General features: G+C 43.5%; 1 protein-coding gene across 20 annotated transcripts in view; it reads right to left on the reverse strand.

Moving 5' to 3' along the window:
* Positions 1-395: 395 nt before the first annotated feature.
* Positions 396-16,238, reverse strand: part of kif1aa (kinesin family member 1Aa) — a 44,338-nt gene continuing 28,495 nt past the window's right edge. For 7 of the 20 annotated variants that reach the window (XM_023953957.2, XM_078945522.1, XM_078945526.1 and 4 more), the window contains 23 exons: positions 15,036-15,154; positions 14,825-14,910; positions 14,598-14,727; positions 14,288-14,450; positions 14,107-14,197; positions 13,900-14,018; positions 13,759-13,814; positions 11,278-11,386; positions 11,107-11,173; positions 10,951-11,035; positions 10,772-10,877; positions 7,792-7,818; positions 5,599-5,713; positions 5,377-5,510; positions 5,233-5,294; positions 5,012-5,157; positions 3,793-3,981; positions 3,604-3,675; positions 3,406-3,527; positions 3,175-3,306; positions 2,905-3,097; positions 2,707-2,825; positions 396-2,636 (listed from right to left, as the gene is read on the reverse strand). In XM_023953957.2, the coding sequence (XP_023809725.1) occupies positions 2,594-2,636; positions 2,707-2,825; positions 2,905-3,097; positions 3,175-3,306; positions 3,406-3,527; positions 3,604-3,675; positions 3,793-3,981; positions 5,012-5,157; positions 5,233-5,294; positions 5,377-5,510; positions 5,599-5,713; positions 7,792-7,818; positions 10,772-10,877; positions 10,951-11,035; positions 11,107-11,173; positions 11,278-11,386; positions 13,759-13,814; positions 13,900-14,018; positions 14,107-14,197; positions 14,288-14,450; positions 14,598-14,727; positions 14,825-14,910; positions 15,036-15,154 (2,485 nt within the window). In that variant the 3' untranslated portion in view covers positions 396-2,593. Of the gene's footprint in view, positions 2,637-2,706; positions 2,826-2,904; positions 3,098-3,174; positions 3,307-3,405; positions 3,528-3,603; positions 3,676-3,792; positions 3,982-5,011; positions 5,158-5,232; positions 5,295-5,376; positions 5,511-5,598; positions 5,714-6,040; positions 6,065-7,791; positions 7,819-10,771; positions 10,878-10,950; positions 11,036-11,106; positions 11,174-11,277; positions 11,387-13,758; positions 13,815-13,899; positions 14,019-14,106; positions 14,198-14,287; positions 14,451-14,597; positions 14,728-14,824; positions 14,932-15,035; positions 15,155-16,238 lie in introns of all 20 variants that reach the window. The other 13 variants (XM_078945534.1, XM_078945531.1, XM_078945536.1 and 10 more) reach the window with 8 other exon arrangements.

The raw sequence follows: 16,238 nt of genomic DNA on the forward strand, positions 1-16,238 counted from the left end.
GTGCACACACGCACGCGCACTGCCTTCAAATATCCATTCCCAGCCTTTATCTGTTAATAAATACATTTCAAAAGTAAAAACTGTACTTTTGAGAAAATTTAATAGTAGCCCTTATAGGAAAAAGTAAACACTTGAAGTTTATTTTACTAAGTATATCTGTAAGTGTAAGTAAGTATAATTATATATAAGTATATATATGTAGTAAATATACTAGTATACATGTGTAGCATAGGAAGTATAATAAGTTAATACTTCTTTAGACTAAATTGGAACATTTTAGTTTACAATATATAGATAGGATAAAAAGAAAGTAAACTGCAAGTATGCTGCCCTTACTTTTAGTACAGACTGATCTCCCTCCCATAAAGAAATCAAATAAAACCCAAAACACACACTTCTTTGTGTTGCATAAGTTCCATGTTTATTTAGTATATGACAAGGTGTTTAGTGTACACAAACACCTGACACTAAACTCCAACACTCAGACACAGACTGAACTACTCCCCATTGAGTTTGTACATGGGTGAAACGTTATAGTACACTGTTCACAGCACTCGTGTTTATATACACTGCCAATTTGAAGAAAGAACGGAGATGTACGGATGCAGAAAAGAGATGTGGAAGCACAGACATGTCAGCTATGACCGTAAAATGATGTCATAGGATTAGAAAAATGTGTATTTTGTGTAAAGACTGCCAGAGTGTGATGGTGAGGGAAGAGTGACAAGAAAATAGCATGAAAGTAGCAGATTTCTGTACAAGGTATAAATTAGCAACTCAGAGCTAAAATCCTCCCATGCATCAACCAGCAGGTTATTCCAGTGCCTCTTCTAGTCTCCATGTGGTTCTCCTAAAAGTTTCCGTTCTACAATCATAAAGGAACCACAACAGGATCCAGAAGCTGTTTGAGCAGAAGCACAGTACATTCAGTGTGAGTCTTTCTATAAGTGCAGCAACAAAACTTTGGTTGGTTCAAATGTGATGCAGATGAAAACATGATGGAGCTCAGTAAAAGACAGTGAGCAATTCCCACACACACACTCACACACTCATGATGATAAAGTACCGCTGGATGAAAGGTTTCCATCATGATGGTTGGATGTTGATGCGACCTTGTGTATCCAGCTAGAAAGACTAAAAACAATACTTCAAAGAAACACTTGAAAGTGTAAAAATGTTGAACTGGATTCACTTCAAAAATTTCCACGAGACACAGAATACAGGCTAAAACAAGCGTTTTAGGAATGACAAACACCTGGTGATACGCTCCAAACCTCAGACTTCAGATCCACCCGTTTGCATGTACATCACCTGGTTGTTACTGAGCATGCTCTCTAGGCTGGATGACCTGAGGCAGGCTCATCCATCCAAGTCACCGTTTGCTTTCAGGTTCCTGCTCATTGTCAGCAGTACCCATGGTGCAGTTGTTCACCTCCACTTTATATAGGATGTTGCAGGATTTAAAAAAAAGATGGATGTGTTCTTGTTTCAAAACTTGAACGTTCGTACAAGTTAAACCAAAGATCCAAACATGCAGATGCTGAGGAAAGTGACTGTAAGAGTGACGACCAGAAGAGAACAACTGTAGATTTTCAGTATGAAGGATGTAGACAAAAAGCAAATAGTGCAGAGGCAGACTGTGTAGTTGATTTGAAAAGAGAGGCACTGCAATTTATGAATATTCATCAATAAAGAGACTGATTCATTAGGAGTGTTGTAAAGAACAGACTTGTTTCTGCTTCAAAAAGCATAGAGAAGGGTAAGAATCTCCGTCCAATGATGCGCTGATATTTTTCTGCGAAAGAGAACTAATCCTGAAGACTACGACCTTTTTCAAGTGGTCCTTAACGCTAGCAGACTGGCCAATTCTCCAATGGTCAAGTTTTGTCCAGAGCATTCTCAGCGTAGGGACAGGCCTGTCCTTTTCAAACATCCGAGCAACCTATTTAAAAGTGCCGTGTGCAGAAATTGCACTGTACTACGTTCTACTTTAGAAATATAAATGTCTTTGTAAATAAATACGTGCAGAAATAAATAACTGTTACAAATCTAAATAGATCACATATTAAAACAAAGACTGAGAAGAACTGGGAAGAATTTATGAGTGAATGTTTGATTGGTCATGATGTAAATGTGACAACCCTCAGTGAACCTGCTTAAATACTGTATAGATGTATGAATGAATGCACAAGGAAGCCATCTTTTCTGTTGACTAAAGGAGAAGTCCTTACTGTCCTGGCAGCTTTAGGTAGAGATCTGTACATATCACTGCTGTATTTTTAAGGAATAAATGCATAAGGCTTGATGTGTCACCAACAACAACTACAGTTAATTATAACACAAATGCAATCGTTTGTAGAAACTGCTGCCCCCCTCCGTTTTTGCAAGTGGTCCAGCTAAGAATGAACTTCTGTACAGCAAAGGGGCGACGTTGGTTCACACAGAAAGGCTGCGAGTGTCGACAGGGCCTGACATGAAACAGTGTGGACGCTAAATGCTGAGGAGACGTGACTGTTGGACAGAGCGGTGGCGGCTGACAGGGCTCTGCACATCGTTAGGACAAGGAATTGTGTGTGTTCTAGTCATCTTTCTTTCACATCTTCATCTGTCCGGCCCTTCTTCTTGACAGCTTTGACCTGAGAGGCGGAGGACAGAAGTTTAACAGGTGGTTTTTACTGCAGGACTGTGGTTTGCCAAATGACTCACCTGATCGTTCCAGCAAGGAGAGGATTGAAAGCATACAACCAGTCGTGCATCTCCTTTTCATTAGCAGCTTGGAGCAGAATCCCACGATGCTCCGTGCACACGGCAAACGTGTTTGGAGTCTGTTAAGAGAGAACCGTGATAGCTTGTTGTTTTTAAGGCAAAGAGAAAGCTTTTTGAAAGTGCCAGTGGCGCACTAACCTTAAGCATGGCCTGCTGGTCCTCGCTGTACTCCACCTGAGCGGAGGAGAGATTGAGAATAGCCCGCTCCACAGTGTCTCTCTCTGAGTTGTAGATGTAGACATACGGCCGCCGCACGGTGACAAAACGCTTTACCCATCCGTTGGTGTTCGGCTCCAGGAAATGCAAATAACCTTTCTTTGACACGATGGGGCTGAGAGGAAGAATCCTGGACTGTGACTTTCAGGCAGGATACAATGCAAAGTGACAGAACGTTTTCTGGAAACTGACCTGACTCGGATCTCCTGGATGTCAGGGACAAATCTGCGGGTCGCTGGCTTGGCGTCAGAGGCACCGTTGACAGGTGCCTTGGCCTCTGCTGCCTCCTGCTGTGTGTCAGCGCGGGGTCGAGGCCTGGGCAGCCTGCAGAGCAGAGAAAGGAGCTTTGAGTGTTGGTTACAAATAGGCTTCAGGACTCAACTGCCCGGTGGAAGTAACAACCCTCAGAAGGCAATAATGAACCTGAGGTCAGCCGTGATGTAGCTGCCATCAACCAGCGAAGGACACGTTGAGGAGGGTGTGATTGTGTTAAGAGCGTAGGTGGAAGGGGAGTCTTTCAGCATTGTGACTGACATCTCAGAGATCTGTGAAACAGAGACACATGCTGGATCTTCTGTGCAGAAATCAGACTTTTTAAATCAGAAACTTTTAGATACATACTTTGCTTTCGCTAGCGCTCACACACACATGGCTGTACTCTCTGTTAAAGGAGTGGGTGAGCAGCCGCAAACACTGTGGCAGAAACAACAAAAAAACAAATGTTGTTGATCAAGACATGTATGCAACTGCAAATCCCTCTGCAGACAACTCAAGTCTGAATTGATATTTTGAAGAGGCATGGCGCGGCACCTTGGCGGCCAGTTCCCTCTGCCTCTCAGTGGTGATTTCAGAGCTGCAGCTGGCCTCCTGATCCACCTCACAAGGCTTTGGAGACTCGCACAGATCCTCCGATGTACCACACTGAAGAGACTCCTGGCCCATAAGTAAGGTGGACTCCAGCTTCTCCCTCAGAAGAAGGTAATGTTTGGTCTTCTCCACCTGAAAGACGGAGGGACACACGTTGATGTCAATGCCTGTACCCAGAGTACAAGTCAGCAGGAAGATTTTAGAAGCAAGATTTTGCAGATGTTGATGATCACCCTTCGGCATATGCCTTCAGGGATCGCCGCAGTTAATTTAGCTTTTCTTGATTCACACAGGTGGTTTGGCAGAGATTTTTGACGCCGGATACTCTTCCTGACACAACCGTGTATTTTATCGGACAGGGGATTCGGCACAGGGGGATCCAGACTTGGGCCCCCTTGTGGCCCACACAGTTAGGCAGTAGCGTGAGGGGACTTGCCCAAGGACCCACAATGGATAAATCTCATCGCACCCCCTGGGAAACTAACCCTGGTTTCCCATGTGTCAGTCCTACACTCAGACAACTCAGCCATCCAGCTGCTAAGGTTGTGCAGCAGCACTGCGTTGTAAAAGTGATTGACAAAAATGATGTTCATATTAATACAGTACCTTTAGATAGTTAAATAAATAGCTATAGATTTAAAATAGCAGAACCTCTTCTTCACATCCTCCCTCAGATCCCAGAGTGAACTCATAGTTCATACTGGTGAGAATTGGAAGAGATGCTTAGGAACTTTGGATACCTTGGAAAACTACACTTGATGATCTGTTTTCATAAACACCTTTTTACTGACTGAAATCATTCAGTGGAACCGGGGTATGCCAGTGGAAGTATTCTGAAACATATGGTCTTCATCCATCCATCCACCCATTTTTTTAACCCACTTTATCCCTGTCAGGCTCATAGGGTTGCTGGAGCCTAAGCCAGCTGCTGATCACCACTCCAAAAGAAGTTAACCAAGTTTACTAAATGACATTGTGATCGTTCGCTCTAATGGCCTGGGTCATTCACATATTTTGGGCTGAATAGTGGCTTTTTTACATTTTTTACTACTGTATGTTTGTGTTCTCCAAGGACTTTTTTGTGTTTTCATATGTTCTTGAGCTTGTTTGGAAGGGTCATTACTCGTTTTCCCATTTTTACAGAAAGCGTAAAATGTCTCACATCTTGGAGAAGACTGAGTTTCTCCAGTTCCCATTGGTGGTCCAGAATGAGGCTGTCACTTCGCGGCCTCCAACCAGCCAAGTTCTCCTCGCCGCGGACGTAGGCCACGGAGGTGTCCAGCACCCGCCTTCGTCTCCTCTGCATTCCTGAGGCGGGAAGGGGAGTTTGTTGTAGAAACGCCTAAGGCCTCCTGGAGAATCGTGACCTTGTGTGATTCCTACCTGGGCTCCCTGCATCTGCCAGGTAGCACAAGCTGACCTCATAAACTCCAGTGACACGGTTTCTATACAAAACAAAGAAAGGAGTAAAAACTTGTCTGTTTGCAAAAAGAAAGTCCACGCGTGTGCACATGTCTCCAGACTCACCCGTCTGCGGCTCTGAGGCTTCCTGTACCAAAGAGGTTGCGTATTGAACGAGTAGCGGAGAGCTTAGTGTCTCGAGAGTAAAAGACCATGCAGATGTCTTTGGTAAGGACTGCTGGCTGCGTGCAGTTCTCCATCTGCAGTTGATAAAAGAGGAGGGATTTAACACACTCACATCTGATACTGCGTGAGCCGCTCTGCTCCTAAAGAGTGCGAGCGCTCTACCTCCAGATAGGCTGACAGGGTCATGTAGATCTTCTCTCCATATGGGGTGACTCGGTTTAATAGCAGGGAGTTGTGCATGGAGCTATCCCAAGCAGCTTCAAAGCGGTAGAAAGTCCTGAGGTGGTCCGGGAGATGAAAAGTAAAAAGAGTCTGCGTCAGAAATGTGAGCTTGGGGCTTTTAAACGTCTGTGCATCTTTTACTGCAGAAGAAAAGCGCTAACTTTTGAATGACATGAAAAAGTTAAAGCATCACAAACTATACTCCTTCACTCCAACACAGTACCGGTGCTAAGACAGTCATTTAGCATGCAATAGGGTGTGATAATGCTCAGCTCTGCACAAAACACCATACAGAAGCAAAGAAAGCGAAATGAATGTGAGTGAAGAAAATGGAAGGGAATGAGAGAAGAATGGAATAATGAGGGACAGGACAGTGAAATACCTATAATCTACTCCCAAGGAGATGCTGTGAGAAGAAATAAAAAAGGAGCAGAAGAACGGAGAGTGAGAATCAGGAAGTGCTGTGTGTTGCTGGGATGGTCTGTGCCGTGGAGACGTCCTGATCTGTCACCGCACTCTGCCAATACCAAGGTCAGAAAGCTCCTTCAACAAAGCCGAGCTGCAGCTGGGACCTAATCCATACTTTAATGCACACATTTTTCCCGCGCCCCTCGAGAAGATATAATCGCTCACTGAAAGCAGTTATTATGCTGGCCTGGAGCCCGGGGCTGCCTTCAATCCGTGAAAGATCATCCAAGCAAGAATTGTAAAAGAAGCTAGTGTTTCTGAGGGCCATAAAAGCAGGCTGAATGGGCTCTTCATGAGGTTCAGATGTTCAGCCCACTGGACTTGGACTGAGCTGACCTTGTGGTAAAATGATCATCGTGTCACCCCAGAGACGCCAAACAGCCGGTTGCTGTGCTGAAGCAGAGCAAGCTCACTGAAAATGTGACGGGACCCCGGCCCACGGTACTTTGTGAGTCCTTAACCCTTGTGCTTTCTTGTGGGGTCCAAATGACCCCACTCCCAACGCTAACGTTGGGAGTGGGGTCATCTGGACCCCACAAGAAAGCACAAGGGTTAAACATGTCACACTTGCACGCGTCCTCACTGTTTCCAAATAGTAGAAACCTGTTTGCTTACACAACAAAGAAGCAATTTCCTCTTAGTGCCACTCCAACATGTGTTTTTATGCATTTTACTGCCTCCGAACAACATGGGAGCCAGCACTGAAGTCATGCTTCTGGTGGAACATGTGAGGAACCATTTATTTCTGGCACAAACTTTGGCAGAGTCTCTCAGAGTTAACGGCAAAAAAAACCATTCACAACATTGCAGTGATTCTGGAAAAAGAGCTACTGGTGAGGTAATGGTGCAACAGATTACACTTTAATAGCTGCATTTGAGTGTGGTGCCAGAGCGGTTACAGTAAACTATGTAATCCATCACACAACTATTGTGTAATGAAGGTTGAAGGCCTCCATTTCTAATCCTCTCTGAATCTGAGGAACAAAATCATTTCCATGCCATCAAAATACAGCCTTCCTGTTGAGTCATAAAAGACTATTTTTATTTTTTAATAAACATCTAGGCTCATTTCTTTTATTGAAATCTGTTATGGAACTCTACCTCCCCCTACTGGCAGCTTGTGAACACATTTCTTCTCCATAACAGAGGCGCTGAACATCAGACCTTTGAATGCAATTTGTAATACTCTGTTTTAAGGCATTTTAGAAATTAAGCGTTGTTCAATTTTTTAAACATTGCTTCTAAACGAATAATTTCAAGGGGCGCTTTTCTGTTTTTCTACATGAATTTTTTTTTAATCTTGAAACAAGAGCTTCAATAGAGCAGGCTTGATCCTACTCCATAACAGACCCGTGACAAAGGACCGCCCACATGAACTGAAGCCCAGCCATGCAGACCCTGCCCAGCATTCTCCAAAGCCAGGTAGCAGCTCAGGCACACCCAGCGCAGCGAGGCACGCCTGGACGTGCGGCAGTGCACCCCTCCCTGCTCACGAGAGCGGGAACAAGGCACAGGCCCCCGATGTAGTCCTTCCTGACTGTCACCACAACAAAGATGAGATGGACAGAAAATGAAGGGATGCAAGCAAAGGATGACAGGACGCAGAGAAAGTGGGAGTTTACATGTGCAACAAAAAAAACATGAAGACAAAGGCAAATAAAATACCTAGGCATGTCCGAATCAAGAAATTGTCTGCGGGAGCAAAAAGCAAAATAAAGAAATGAAAAAACATTGTGTTAGTGGACTGCAGGGAGAAAGATGTTAGCATTCATAGATAAACTTTGACGTTTGCTTTAGTGGAAATAACACGACTGGAGCGCAGTGCTGAGCGATGCTCTGACCTTAAAACTGACATCTAAAGCATTAAGACCTGAAGATGAAAAGAATCCAGGCCGAAGCATTCTGCCCCATGAACAGTGGTTGAAATGGGAGACTGTTATTATTATTATTATTTTTGAGAATCTTCTCTTATTTTTAAAAGTTTAGATGAGGTTAGTAAGAGAATACTATAGAATCCATATTTATAATAGGAATACTGATAAACAAACATACAAGAGTAGGAATTTTCAGTAAAAAAAAAAAAGAATTAATTTAAATTCCGTTTCGATCATCTTTTAATCTGTTTTTAAGGGTTGCCAGTGGTCTTTTAATTGTTGCTATGCCATTTTTAAGCAAAAACTAGAAAAACCTGTGTTCTTTTTATTAACTTATTGTCTGCAGAACGGCAGGAGTTCATTAGAAATTCAACTCTGAGTTGTGGGTGGGACTGTTTGCGTGGAAGTAAGCCTCTGATTATTTCCCATGATTACATGCTCTCCTGCTAGCTTACAGCCCCTCACAACTCCAGGCTATCAGTAGCGCTGCAACAAAAATGGTGAGCAATGATGGAACTATCCAGCCGTTCAGTTCTGATCCAGATTCCAGCTCAGACCAGGAAAACAAAGACGTTCGTGGATCTATTTGTCTGACAGTGGATGATCAGAATGGAGCAGAGCAGGAAGACTGTGACCAGACTATTTCAGTTTCTACATCACGACTGAGAGCTTTTTGAAATGGTATTTTTTTTATCTGCTCCTGATTCACCACAATCTGAATAAAGAAATACTCAGAAATGCTATTTCAATCTTCATTTTATTTATCTACTGCATATGTTTCCTCCATCATGAGAAAACTGCTACAAGACACAGAATTTTAATTGGAGTGGGTCTTTAGAGTTAAAGCTGGGTTGTATTTGACATGCTCTCAACATTTGGGTGCATGTGTTCACATGTTCAGAGTTTTTGGACTAGAGGCACATCAGACTCTTTCATCTCTGACACACTAAATCGCCACTAAAGCAACTCATGTCCCATCCATCAGTTAAAGGAAATAAAAGGCCTCACATCCAAAACAGTGCGAGGCCTGTTTGTCCAGCAGTAATTCATACTCCACTTCCCTCACTGCAGATTATTGATATCCAAACGTCTTGTTCTGGTAACAATCAGCAGTGTTTTAATAAACTGTGTGAGACCAATAAAGTGGCTTTGATGACGCCTGCCTAAAAGAGTTCCTTACATCATAACATTAGGCTTTTGTGGACCAAAGTTACTTAATCTGCTGGACAGTTTTGCATTGGTTCTTTTGCGATTAGTCTTTGCATGAACATGCTGGTGTGGCTCCTGTATGAGGTTAACATTAGGTGGTCTGACATGCTAAAGCCAACAGAAAAGCGTTAGTAACGTTATGGAAATAAAGCAGTTAGAATACATCACTTCATGCCACAAACTCAACATCCTGACTCCATAATTCCTCCTCTGCTAACTGGCTTCAAAACAATCTCAAATGAGACAAAGACCAAACAGCATGCTGCAGATGCAACCCCCCCCTACCGCCCCACAGACAAATCCAACACCCCAACAAGTCTAAACGCCATTTTAGGGCTATTATTGGTTTAAGTGTTTATTTCTTTTCATGTCAGGGAGCAAGTGAAGTGTCGATGAAGATGTGCAATAGCTACCAATGCATGGACACACAAAAGCAGACATGGTTCATGTGAAGGAGTTAGAAAACATGCACAGTTGTACTGGGGAAGGTGAAAAGTATTGAAATAATAAAACACAGGACCGTGGTATGGATTGTTAGATGATAATTTGCTGAAATTGAGGTACATTTGAGGTTCAGGGGATGCACTCATGAAAACAGGATGAAGTCATCATCACTGTGAAGTGCAACATGCACCTGCAGCAATGACACAAAAGCAGGTGATCTCCCAGTCAGCATGGATGAGTCCATCTGCAGGGAGATGCTTTTACACATGAGCTGCTTTCCTTTGTAAAGGGGAGGGACCGTTACAGACACGGAGCTCCAACAAGGCTCATTATGGATATTTTGAAATGATTTAATAAAAGATGTTTTATAATAGTAAATATGACTAATGACGACTGCCCTACAGGCTATTAGTGATGGAAATCTGCTCCTGATTTATGGATGAGTGAGCTTCAAACGCGATTTAGCGTCATGAGCATGGAAACAAGATCCTAAAGCCTAACGATTTCGAAAGATGTGAACTTTTAAACCTTTTACAAAAAACTATAAATTCTGGTTTAATTTAAACAAAATATTACAATAGGGAAGCATACTATCTATATCTAGACATCTGTACTAAATATTGTCTTTGCTTGCAACATTTAATTTATTTTTTTCTCATTAATGATTATTTTTAAAACAACCAAAAACCTTTAAAGCTATGAAGAGGAAAATGAATGAGGTTTATCCCTTTAACTAATACATTTTAAAACAGCTTTTTTTCTTGAATGAGAAATATCTGCTTATAATTAGAAAAATTGGATTAATTTCAATCACAAAAGCTTAAATGAATCAATGAAACATCAATAAATAACTGCTTTTACAAGCGTAAAGAATGCAATAGAAATATCTAAAAACAACTTTGAAGAATTCTGCTGACCATTGTTTCTTTATTTTATTATCTGTTTTTCTTCTTCTTTCATATTTTGGCTGCTTTTAATTGCTGTTACTCAAAATGACCAAAAGAAAATATCAAATGAACTTTAAAAGCCCAGAAGAAAACTGTCCTTGGGTTCATTTTAGTTTAACTCATTTAAACTTTTCCACAGTCGAGCGTTTGAATCAGAGCTCCAGCACACACCTGTCGTCCAGCAAGGGCTTGACGTATCCGGCAGACAGGATGTTCAGAGAGAGAATGTTGGGGTCCATGATGGTCTCGTCAGCTTCGGGGGTGTTACGAAGACGCCCTGGAGAACAGACAGAGCTGCTCTGGCAAGAAATGCTCCCCTCACCACTTTGAAAGACATAAGCGTAACTTACCCACAACGAGCTCCCGCACGTCCCTCCATTCCACATCACCTCCCGATTCATGAACTATGGTCACAGCAACTCTCCTCTGGAGGCCCTGCAGAGGAAGAGCAGTTCACTCAGAAATGACACCAGTAGACGTTTGTTCTAAACCTGCTGGATCCACACCTGATGCAGCAGGAATGTGCCGTGGCATGGCATTCCTCCTCTGTGGTCCACCACTGCAGGGATGTACCTGAAGGAGCCAGCAATCCAACTCAGCTCCAGTAACGGTCTCAACACAGTCTGCAGATCTCTGCTGCGCTTCATGCACGGTGTGAGGATGACACAGATACTCACTCTCCAGTCGCTTCAAGCTCGCAGATCTCAAAGAACACCATCAGGTCATATTTGCAGTGGCACGGCCCCGCCTGGGGACGAGCCATGGCCTTCAGCTTGGTGGCAGGAACTGTGCGAGCAAACACAGCAGGGAGGGTCGTTCAGGAGAGTGCAGCACATGGAGGGGAGGCGGGTGGCTCACAGCAACAGTTACCCAACAGAGGAAAGAGGGAGGCACGGAGAAGGGAAACCTGGTTTTCTGCTACCTTATAACCACATTTGTAAACCTCCTTGACAAGTAAATGTCATCAGATTCATCTAGAAACCACCTCTGAAAGCCATCTGATGCCCTTTGAAACCCCTCAAGCCTCTGTTTAAGAGAAAGTTTTAGACTAAAAGCCTCTGCGTTATTACTGTGACTTCCTGACTAAGTATAGCATAAAGGATTTTGAAAGTTACAAAATGTTCATGGATCATTTTTAAAGTTGTGAACGGCCTGGCCCCTCCCCAGTTATTAGATTTTATAAGTAGAAAAGCAAACGTTGGAAAAGGCACCAGGGCTTTAGCTCGAGGGGGACTGTAATGTTCAAAGGCGCAGGACTAAGTTTAGCCAAACAGTGGTGTCAACCAGAGGAACACAGTTTGGAAATACTCTGCCACAGCACTTGGGTTTTTTAGACTCGTGTTTTATCGTAAATAACCTTTGTAAATATCTTTATCACTTATATTGTGCTTTTGTATTGTGTTAATGAAATTGCTGAACCTTTAATTCCGCCTTAGAACAAGGGATGAAATGTAGCTCCTGTGCTAACTTTGGCATATTTATGTTGAAGCTGAAACATTGATTCATCTGCACTGTCCTAATTCAAAGAAAGTGTCATGGTTTGAGTTTGTTTTGTCTTGGTTTTTGCTTTAGTTCTTGTTCTGTCTTGTTTGGTTCTGTTTCCTGTTTTATTTTGAAAGGGTTCCTGTCTTGTCATGTCTTGAGTTGTACTTCCTTGGTCCCCATCTGCCCTGATCGTGTTCACCTGTGTCTTGTCTGCCCTGTCTGTATATAAGTCTTTTCTCTGCCTTCCTCTTGTGCTGGTCCATTGTCGTCTTCTTGTCTTAGCGTCATTTATTTCTTGGATGTTGCCATGTTTCCATGTTTCTTGCCACGCCACAGTAAGTTTTGTTTTGTTTTGTAATCCTGCTCTGCAGCGCCTTTTGTTTGTCCTATTAAGCCGTCTAGTCTTGGAACCGTTTGCTTCCCGCCTCTGCGTCTGGGTCCTACCTGATCTCGAGCCCCTCTCACCGTGACAGAAAGAAAAAAGCAAAACAGACAAAGACGCACTGGACATTCACATGCATAAAGAGCACAAACTGCTCAACCTGTCTTAGTTTTTTGCTAAAGATTTGAAAGAATCACTTTGACATCTTGTTTTTCTTACCTTTTCCAAAGACATATAGAATTAAGAGACTGAGAACTCAAAGTAAAACCACATGCAGCTCAAGAAGAAATGGAGAGGCTTAGTCCCTACTGCTGTTACTGGTGGATACGAACTGTCAATGGATGAAAAATGGTCAAACCTGTACGGGACTCACACAAAATATGGAGGTCATAGACTATGGAGTAGAGGAGCGCACATGGTGACAGTTTTAGAGGGTTTGATCTGCAGCTGGATGCCTCTGAATTTTAGCTTTGCAAACCCTTGAAAAGAAAAAAAGTCAGCACTGTTTTATGGGCTAAAGAATAGTTTGATAATGTTTGGAACACGCAGCGCCATCGTCTGCAGAGTGATAAAAGAATACTCCTTTTTCTGTTCTTCAAACTAAAGCTCTGTTAGGAGATCAAGAGAAGGAACTGCTAGGAGAATTCAGCAGGAAGGTCAACGGCAAACACAGCAGAGAGCCAATCCAACGGCAGAATCCAGACACAGACAAACTCTTCCTTATATCAGGTCACTTGATCTTGTCAGACTTCTCTAGTCTTTCAAGCATCAATGTCAGTGGCGTGAATCTCTGTATTGAACGGACTATGTGGCTTCTGGGACCTTAGTTCTACAGTAGATTACAGAAAACTAGATTGGTACTAAAAATGACTACAAATGTGGTTTAGAAATAATGAGATTTACACCTAATATAAGAAAAAGATGTCCCGTGCCTGGATCGTCTTGGATTTGGTGAGGAAAACCAACCCGGCTTCTGAGCTCTAATAACCGAACATATATTGACGGGCGGAGCTGGCAGCTGAGCTCGCTCATGTGCTTCCAGAAGGAAGGAAGCAGCCAAGCCAGCAGCGGACAGAGCGTGTCCTGACAGCGAGTCCACAAGTGCCCCATTGAACACGTCTGGGACCAGGTGTCGGATCAGCTCCAGTGACTTCTCCCGCTCTGAAGAGTCCTCAGAATCCACTGCTCACACCCAACAACATGAAGCTAAGATGACATGACTGCCAGCAAGAAAGACAAAAACAAAACCAAAAGGTGCGACGGCAACGCAGCACCGGGGAAAGCAGATCACCTGGTTTGGACAGAGGCATCACTTGTGGAAACTGTCTTCTGCAAGGGCGGAGCGGACTGCAACAATACCAACACGGATTCCACGGTCAGAAAACACAGCAACATTTGTATTTCTGACACTCAGTGAAGGAGCAGAGTGTACCTCATGACGTCTTTACAGAGGGGAAGGAAAGGCTGTTTCTGGTAGTGACCGAACACCTCAAACACAACCGGTTGAGTCTTGATGTAATCCACAAAGGACTTAGTGACCTCAACAGCAATCTGCATGAACAGACAACATTTTCATAATCTCAAACAAAAGAAAACGGACAGAAAACCTCTTATCCTGATGTATACTCAAGGTTCTCACATTCTGCACATGATAGAAGCCGAGAGGCGGGCCACGGCCCGTGTTTTTCAGCGGTTCTGTTGAGAAGGCCTCATCATGGCGGTGGATGAAACTGCAACAAAATACACAAGGACGCTGAATTCAGTAGAAATAGGGCTTAAGACAGACTTTCTTGAAGATCTGTTCTAAACAAAAGACTTACTTGAACTGACAGAAGATGTCTGCGTACTCTGCAGAGATGCTGGAGGCCTGCAGAACGGTCACCCGGAAGGTGAAAACATTACCAATCCTCAGGTGCTCCAGAGTGGCTTCTGACGCACCATCTAGACAAGCCTTCAGTGGATTCTCCAACTCATCTGTACCAGCTGTAAACCAGACAGACATGAACAAAAAAAACTGCAAATAAGAACTCCTTTACAGGATCTGGTAAAAGAGCAGCTTCCTCCTGGCCTGTCAGTCCTCCAAACGCCATCCTGCAGCCACGCAGAGGTTCCTTGATTGAAGTATCCTACCTGTGTTGTTGTTGACCTCGTCAGCTGACGGCCCCACTTCAGCATTCTGACCCTCCCCCTCAACAATACGAAGCTCCTCCTGGGAAATCCCTGTGCGGGACAGTCCGGCGCTGCAGGACTCAGACTGGAACTATAAATTGCAGATTGACAAATGGATAAAAATGCAACAATTCCCAGTTTATTTGTCTTATTTTGTTCACATTGGCTCGTGTTTGAATGTCATCTACCCTCTCATACTGCTGATCTTCAAATGAGATTTTGGCTGTGCCTGACTGCCTCACGCCGGAGCCGTAATCAGGAGCTTCTTCATCAGCTGGAGGAAAACACAGAGAACCTTCACCTCACTTTCTCCAGAAGTCACACCCAGCTTGTCATCTCAACTGATTCATGCTGTTTGGTCATGAAATCAACAGTGAGGCAAAGTGAAAAGAGCCTTACCTGATATGGCCTGAACCGCCACGCGTAAGAAGCCCTTTACCTCTCCTTTCTCGCTAACAATGGCCACACGGTGGACAAGAGGAACCGGGTACAGCAGGTTACTCAGGTAGACAAAAGCCCTGAGCGGGACCAAAGACAGGCACAGGAACAATGCAGCGTCAAAACCAGAGGAGCTGAGAACCGAACACAGACACAACAGAACACAGAGCTGCAAAGCAACCAAACACAAGCTGGGACTGCTCTTGCGATGGCCATGGAGCCCTTTACTTTTGCTGTACACAGGGTTAAAAAAATCATCCATGAATCATTAAATAATCAAGACAGGCATGGGTAGCATGCAAGACTTTCGGACTGTACCAATGAGGACTTGGTGAGGCTGAGGAGCATGTGTGCGAGGGGGAGCTAAAAATGTCCTATCAGAAGAGTGAAAACAGCTCTATGAGCTGCTAAATGGTTGTGTGCTACTGCATCACCAATGTGCCTCAGTAGGAAAGAAGTAATCTGAGTACTACAAACATTTAACACCTGAGGCATCTGCATTCGTTTCACATCTGAAAATGCTTTAAAATGTACACAGACTGCATTTCTCCTTATAATTAACATGTGCTAGCGCTTCATTTTGGCTCCATGCAGTCCTCCTCTGTACTAAAGTGCTTGATCTTATGGTGAAAGACTTAGATTCCTACAAGCCAGAAGGGGTTAATATTCAGGGTGCTGAAGGAAGAGACTCATGACAAGATTGGTGAGGTGAAAATGATGCATGCTCAGGACAGAAATGTGAACGAAAAGGCTTTGAACCTGTTGACACCAAAGCAAATGGAACAGAAAGGACCATACAAAACATGGCTCAGCTTAAATCAAAGTTGCTGACAGCTTTATAGAACATGTGTTACACCAAAAACTAACCCAAAAAAGAAATCAATCAATAAATGCACTGCTTATGCCAAAGAGGGAATTTGGACAAAAAAGGGGTACCAGTTCATAATCAGACGTGTTCAAGTCAAATTTGACAAAAAAAGGTCAAATGAAAGGACATGTGCTCTGGCATGCCTAAACGAGACCGCTGCAGCAGAAACCAGCTCTTTCATCTTGAGATTTCCAGTCTTTGCTCATTCATTTCAAAGCTTCCCAGACTCTGTCATACTTGGGTCACGCAGCATGAGGAGAATGTTCCACTGCAGCTTCCACTGCTTGACATGAATT

This window comes from Oryzias latipes, chromosome 4 (genome assembly GCF_053564925.1).
Source record: "Oryzias latipes strain Hd-rR chromosome 4, Olatipes_Hd-rR_3.1".
In the NCBI taxonomy this organism is placed as follows: Eukaryota; Metazoa; Chordata; class Actinopteri; order Beloniformes; family Adrianichthyidae; genus Oryzias; species Oryzias latipes.